Source organism: Phoenix dactylifera, chromosome 4 (genome assembly GCF_051530095.1).
Source record: "Phoenix dactylifera cultivar Ajwa chromosome 4, Ajwa_hap1_PhDact_Kaust_v1.1, whole genome shotgun sequence".
Taxonomy (NCBI): Eukaryota; Viridiplantae; Streptophyta; class Magnoliopsida; order Arecales; family Arecaceae; genus Phoenix; species Phoenix dactylifera.
In genome coordinates this window covers 46,735,927-46,741,895 of record NC_143193.1, presented here as the reverse complement: position 1 = coordinate 46,741,895, position 5,969 = coordinate 46,735,927, and the positions used below count along the sequence as shown (strand labels likewise).

Here is a 5,969-nt window from a genome sequence, read left to right as displayed (position 1 = left end):
TATACTTACATTGCTTGCATGGGTGGCCGCAATCAGAGCGGAAAAGATATGCATTTTATTCTAGGAAAAGAATGAATACTTCAATCCATACAAGATGAAATGAAAAATTTGCATAGATAGGTTGGTCCTCTTGAAGCAGAGTTCGTGTTTTTGATTCCAATACCCTATTTTTGATGCTTGTAAATGAATTTCTTCTGAAATCCGACCGTACGTTGGAATGGTGGCTGCTAAAATTTTCTCTTTGTTTCCTCCTTTTTTTCTTAAAAAAAAAAAAATCCATGTAGTTGAGTGTTTTAGGTTAAACTAATTCACAATTAATTTTCAGAATTTTGACCGTCAAATTTTTGTTAGATGTGGGGTTTGGGAAGGAGAGGCCATGTTTGTCTCATGATTAGTAGGGTGTCTTTGGCTTAAAAAAAAAAGAAAAAAAAAAAGAAAAAAAAAAGTGGGGATGGGTGCGGAGGAAGAAAAGTTGTTTGGACTGTTCATCTCTTTCTTTTCCATCTGGTCCTGGTCATAGACAAAAACAGGGAGGGCCGACATGTGCTTCTTTACTTGACCGTGAGTGTTTCAAAATTGACGGCCAATGCCAACACCAACAACATGTGACGTTTTTAATTTCTGGTGGCCCTTTCATGTTTTATTATGTTACAGTTACAATTTTTTTATAACAAGTTTCTGAAGCAACCAACAGATTTTTATATTAGGTCTAGGATCCTACTTTATCTGTGGCATTAGCTGATTTGTTCCACTAGTTAAATATCTATATAATGCTTGTTTGAACTAGTACATGAATCGACTATTCCTGTTGCATGCTCTAGATTTTGGATAATATATGGGAGAGAATGTAAAACAGAAAGAGAATTATAAGTAATGCTGATTACTTCCACCTCAGTATTTCTGCTAGGTATTCATATCTTAGAAAAGGTTGTGTAAAGTTTATTCCTTGCTTTGGATTCGGAGATGGTTAGTGCCGCTCTAGCTTGTAGAAAAAGGTCTACTTAATTTTGCTACAAATTTCAAGGCTACCTTTCTAAAACTGTCTGAGGATTCTTGTTATTGTTTCTATATTGCAGCATCCACACATGATCAGGAGGTATTCAGTTTTTATCCAGAGAACCGACCATGTAATGGCTTTGAGGAAGCACTACAAAGATATAAAGAATTAGTTCCACATCTTCGATTAGCTGGTCTGTACGATGCTCTTACTTACATGCTATTTTTTTGTCAACCTCATATAGATCATTGTGAAGTTCCTATTTGGTCATGACTCTGGACCTTCTTGACAGGACCAACATCCTTTGCACCAATAATTGAAACAGCCATCGGCTTTGTAGATAATAGTGGTGGCCGATATCATGTTCTTCTTATAATAGCAGATGGACATGTCAGCTATTTAAGATGCTTCTCTTTTCAATTTTTCGTTGTTATTTTCCCTATTCGTAGATTTTTATTTTATGCAATAAAAGAGCACTAATTTGAGATAGTAAAGCCTTTTTATTTTTTTTTAATCATATATTTACTGTTAATTATTCTGACTTGCATCTCTTATGTTGGTACTTGGTAGTGATTACCCGCTGTCAATAGTTCTAGTTGGAGTTGGTGATGGACATGGGACATGATGCGAGAATTTGATGATAATATACCTTCACGCGCATTTGATAATTTCCAGGTTACAAACTGAACATACATAAGTATGATACTACATATGCATATGATGAGTGGTCATTTTGTGATTTGGTTTTATACAGTTTGTGAACTTTACAGAGATCATGTCTAGAAATATTGCCAACAGCAGAAAGGAGACAGAGTTCGCGCTTGCAGCATTGATGGAAATCCCATCACAGTATAAAGCAACAATAGACCTTCAACTTTTGGGGTATTAGGATGATGTTTCTGATTCATGATTCTGATTAAACAATGTTTCTGCTGTTCAAGTTATTTCCTTTTTGTTCCCCAGTAAACGAAGAGGAACCCCAGAAATGATTGATCTCCCTCCATCAATTAAAAGTCATGGTTCAGCATATTCAAATCCCAAATACTCACACTCAAGCAGCTCGGAGCAAGGTGCTGGAGTTCATATAAGAGCGTCAGCCATTCCATCAGAGAGTTCTCTAGAAGAGAAACAAGTAAATAAATTGATTTACATATATGGTTTTCCTTTTTTTTTGCAGATTCCTGAGACTTCAAACGCTCATAGAGATGATGATGATGGAACTGAATCCCGCCCCTGATACCTTCTAGACTGGTTTTTATAGAGTTTGATATGTATATGTTTCTTATTTTGCAAAGTACATTGTAATTCTAAGATATGACAATTTAAATATTTCGAATGATTTGAATGTTTGTGTCAATATAAATATAATTGTTATAATGTGTTTTTATAATTTACATTCGTATTTTTATTTTTTTAAAAAAAATAGCAATCCGGACGCTTTAAAGCGTTGGTAAATAAAAGTTGTGGTACGCCTACGCCGACACTTTAAAGCGTCGTTAAACTGAATGCCTACCCAGAACTGGCATGCTTTGGGCTTTCCTAACGCTTTAAAGCATGCGTTGGTAAATAAAAGTTGTGGCACGCCTACGCCGACGCTTTAAAGCGTCGGTAAACTGAATGCCTACCCAGAACTGGCATGCTTTGGGCTTTCCTAACGCTTTAAAGCATGCGTTGGTAAATAAAAGTTGTGGCACGCCTACGCTGACGCTTTAAAGCGTCGGTAAACTGAATGCCTACCCAGAACTGGGCATGCTTTGGGCTTTCCTAACGCTTTAAAGCATCGGCGAATGTCGTTTTTGCCGACGCTTTTATTAGCGTCGGGAGAGCCAAAGCGTCGCCGACGCTTTTACGACGCTTCTGTTTGCGTCGCGGAAATTTCAACCGACACTTATAAACGTCGGTAAAGATTATAAAAAGCGTCGGAAAAGATAAATTTTCTTGTAGTGTATATTCATAGAAGTTTTTCGCATTTAATTTTATATTATTAGAAATTTTTATGTGCAATTTTTTTCTATGGAGAAATGATTGAATTTGCTTTTTTCAATTTTCGTGCATGCGTCAATTTTTTGTTGTGCATGGGAATGATTAGTTTCTTACATATCTGCGTGAATTTCTATAATAATAAAAATTTCTTTTATGATATATTTTTCTTGCATGTGTTTTTTTAGTGAAATTTTTTATGCATACGAATCACTAAATAAAAAATTTTTATTTTATGTGCATGTATCCATCAATTTTTATATTAATAAAAATTTTTGCGTGCGATTTTATACTAATATAAAGTTTATGTGCGATTTCTTTTTGCAGGTGGGAATGATTGAATTTGCAAATAATTTTTTTTTTTTTTGTGTGTGCGTCAATTTTTTTTTGCATTGGAATGATTGAATTTATTATGTGTGTACATGAATTTCTATATAACTAAAATTTTTTTTCCTCTTTATGCATGTACTAACTTTTTTTTGATTTTTTATATAGGAATGATCATAGGTGTAGAAACGTTTAAATTTTCGATCGATTTTTCTATATTATGCATCATGCATACACTTTTTTTTTTACATAAATCTATATCAAAAATCGTTTTTTAGAATTTTTGATTATTTTTTTTGTGTAACATGCCTATGATTTTTTTTAACATATTTTTTGAAATTATCACTACTTTTATTTTTTTAATTTTCCGAATTTAGGAAGTGGGGCAGGGTGATGTGCCCGTTTGGGGTTTGCAGGTTACATACTGATAGAAAATGACAAGTTGAATTATTGGCTAAAGAGCCAATAATTCATAAGCCACCAAACCAATCAAAATCGCAATAATTACATTGCGAGCGCTTAGCTGTGTCCATAGAAAATGACAAGTTGAATTAATGGCTAAATAGCCGGTTCACATGCAGCTGTCCCTGAGCCAGCAAACCAACCTAAGTCGCAATAATTACATGGCGAGAAGTTGGGTGTGGGGCAACTTTGACGTGCAACGGGCCGCATCGTTTGTAAAACAAATTAAGAAACCAAGCTTTCACATCACTTGTTCTCAAACGTATTATTTTATAATGTAGACCGCTGATTTCGTCCTTACTTTTTTTTCTTTTTTTGGGTACAAGTCTCAATCCTATTTAAACCATGACATGCATCGCAAGTTCCATATATCATTAACCTTATAAAAATTAAAATGTAAACAGTGCGGGCTCGCAAAATCTCCTAAACGTTCCTCGCCTCTATATCTTCCCTTGCATTAAAACAAGTAGTGTTTGGTTTTTTCGTTGATGTTTAAAAACATCATCAATAACCATATGCTTCACTTTTATTATTTATGTCATCGGTGGTCATTATTGGATGGGAGCCATTTGCTCCATGCAGATTCTACTCAATTGGGAACCGTCTAATAACGCAAAAGTATTTATATAAAAATGCCCACTTGTTTAACCCGAACAACGTGAATATGTTGTCTAAAACTGAAGATATTATTTTCTATGTTGCATGCATTTTATGTGATGGTGTACGTCGGTATCATATTTTTGTAGCGGTTCATTGAGATGACCGTCTGATAAATGACTGACTTGGCTGCATGCAAGGTTGTTGTAGTGCATACGAGATGGAGAACAATTTCTTTAAAACAGATTGCTAGAATTCAGTGATTGATTGATTATGTCAAATTTAGTCGGTCTTACTAAACTTTATCTTTATTGATTTATGATAAATTGTGCTAAACTTAGTCGGCATTCACCTTACTATATAAAAGCTGCTCCTGTGCATTATAACTGAAGAGCAGAAATATAATTCTTTTTTTTTTGTTTATTCTTCTTTTTTTCTTCAAATATGTCAACACAAACAACAGAGGCCCAAAGTTAAACAATGGGGGCTTGCAGAATTTCCTAGACGTTCCTCGCGTCTATCTCCGCTTGCATTAGAACACGTTGAGTGTTTGGTTTTTTCATTGATGTATAAAGATGTCATCAATAGCCATATGCTTCACTTTTATTATCTATGTTATCGATGATCATTATTGGATAGGTGCCATTTGCTCTTCTACTCAATCCAAAACCATTTAGTAATGCAAAAATATATATATATATATATATATATATATATATATATATATAAAGTTGCTCGCTTATTCAACCCCGAATAACATGAACGTGTTGCATATCTGAAACTGAAAGATATCATTTTCTGCATTGCATGCATTATTTGATCGTGTACGTTGGTATCATATTTTTATAGTAGTTCATTGAGATGACCGTCTGATAAATGACTCACTTGGCCGCATGCAAGATTGTCGTAGTGCATACGGCATGGAGAATAGTTTCTTTTAGAAGAGACTATTAGAATTCAGTGATTGATTGATTGTATCAAACTTAGTCGGTCTTGATTGATTTATGATAGATTGTGCCAAACTTAGTCGGTCTTACCAAACTTCGTCAGCTTTCTAGTACTATATAAAGGCTGCTCCTATATATTATAACTGAAGAGCAGAAATATAATTCTTTTTTCTTATTTTTTTATTCTCCTTTTTTTTTTTCAAATATTTCAACGCAGACAATGGAGGCCCAAAGGTAAACAATGCGGGCTCGCAAAATTTCCTAAACATTCCTCGCCTCTATCTCAGCTTGCATTACAAGTAGAGTGTTTGGTTTTTTCATTGATGTATAAAGATGTCATCAATAGCCATATATATGCTTCACTTTTATTATCTATGTTATCGACGATCATTATTGGATAGGTGCCATTTGCTCCATGCAGATTCTACTCAATCCAAAAACCATCTAGTCATGCAAAAATATATTAAAAAAATGATGCCCGCTTGTTCAACCCTGAACAACATGAGCGTGTTGTGTCTGAAACTGAAAGATATCATTTTCTACATTGTATGCATTATTTGATCGTGTACGTCGGTATCATATTTTTGTAGCGATTCATTGAGATGACGGTCTGATAAATGACTGACTTGGCTGCATGCAAGATTGGTGTAGTGCATACG

The 5,969-nt window shown here is 34.5% G+C and overlaps 1 protein-coding gene across 4 annotated transcripts; it reads left to right on the top strand.

The window, feature by feature from the left end:
* Nucleotides 1–710: 710 nt before the first annotated feature.
* Nucleotides 711–2,356, top strand: LOC103714446 (E3 ubiquitin-protein ligase RGLG2-like). Of its 4 annotated transcripts, none has more exons than XR_016400322.1 (7): nucleotides 711–907; nucleotides 1,077–1,190; nucleotides 1,290–1,387; nucleotides 1,568–1,672; nucleotides 1,768–1,879; nucleotides 1,961–2,067; nucleotides 2,175–2,356. XR_016400322.1 is itself a non-coding variant. In XM_089930196.1 (6 exons), the coding sequence occupies exons 3-6, from the start codon at nucleotides 1,619–1,621 to the stop codon at nucleotides 2,180–2,182; spliced, it is 297 nt and encodes a 98-aa protein (XP_089786322.1). In that variant the 5' UTR covers nucleotides 729–966; nucleotides 1,077–1,190; nucleotides 1,290–1,618; the 3' UTR covers nucleotides 2,183–2,356. The 4 variants fall into 4 exon arrangements, 1 of the variants encoding a protein (XP_089786322.1); XR_016400321.1 differs by having other exon boundaries at nucleotides 1,752–1,879; XR_016400323.1 differs by lacking the exon at nucleotides 1,290–1,387 and having other exon boundaries at nucleotides 725–966; nucleotides 1,752–1,879.
* Nucleotides 2,357–5,969: the final 3,613 nt, after the last annotated feature.

Bases quoted from the DNA above. Each gene is read 5' to 3' on its own strand.
- LOC103714446 (XM_089930196.1), top strand. From the start codon at position 1,619: ATGATGCGAGAATTTGATGATAATATACCTTCACGCGCATTTGATAAT. The intron at 1,673-1,751 runs GTTACAAACTGA...GGTTTTATACAG, and splicing joins GCGCATTTGATAATTTCCAG to TTTGTGAACTTTACAGAGAT. The intron at 1,880-1,960 runs GTATTAGGATGA...TTTGTTCCCCAG, and splicing joins ATAGACCTTCAACTTTTGGG to TAAACGAAGAGGAACCCCAG.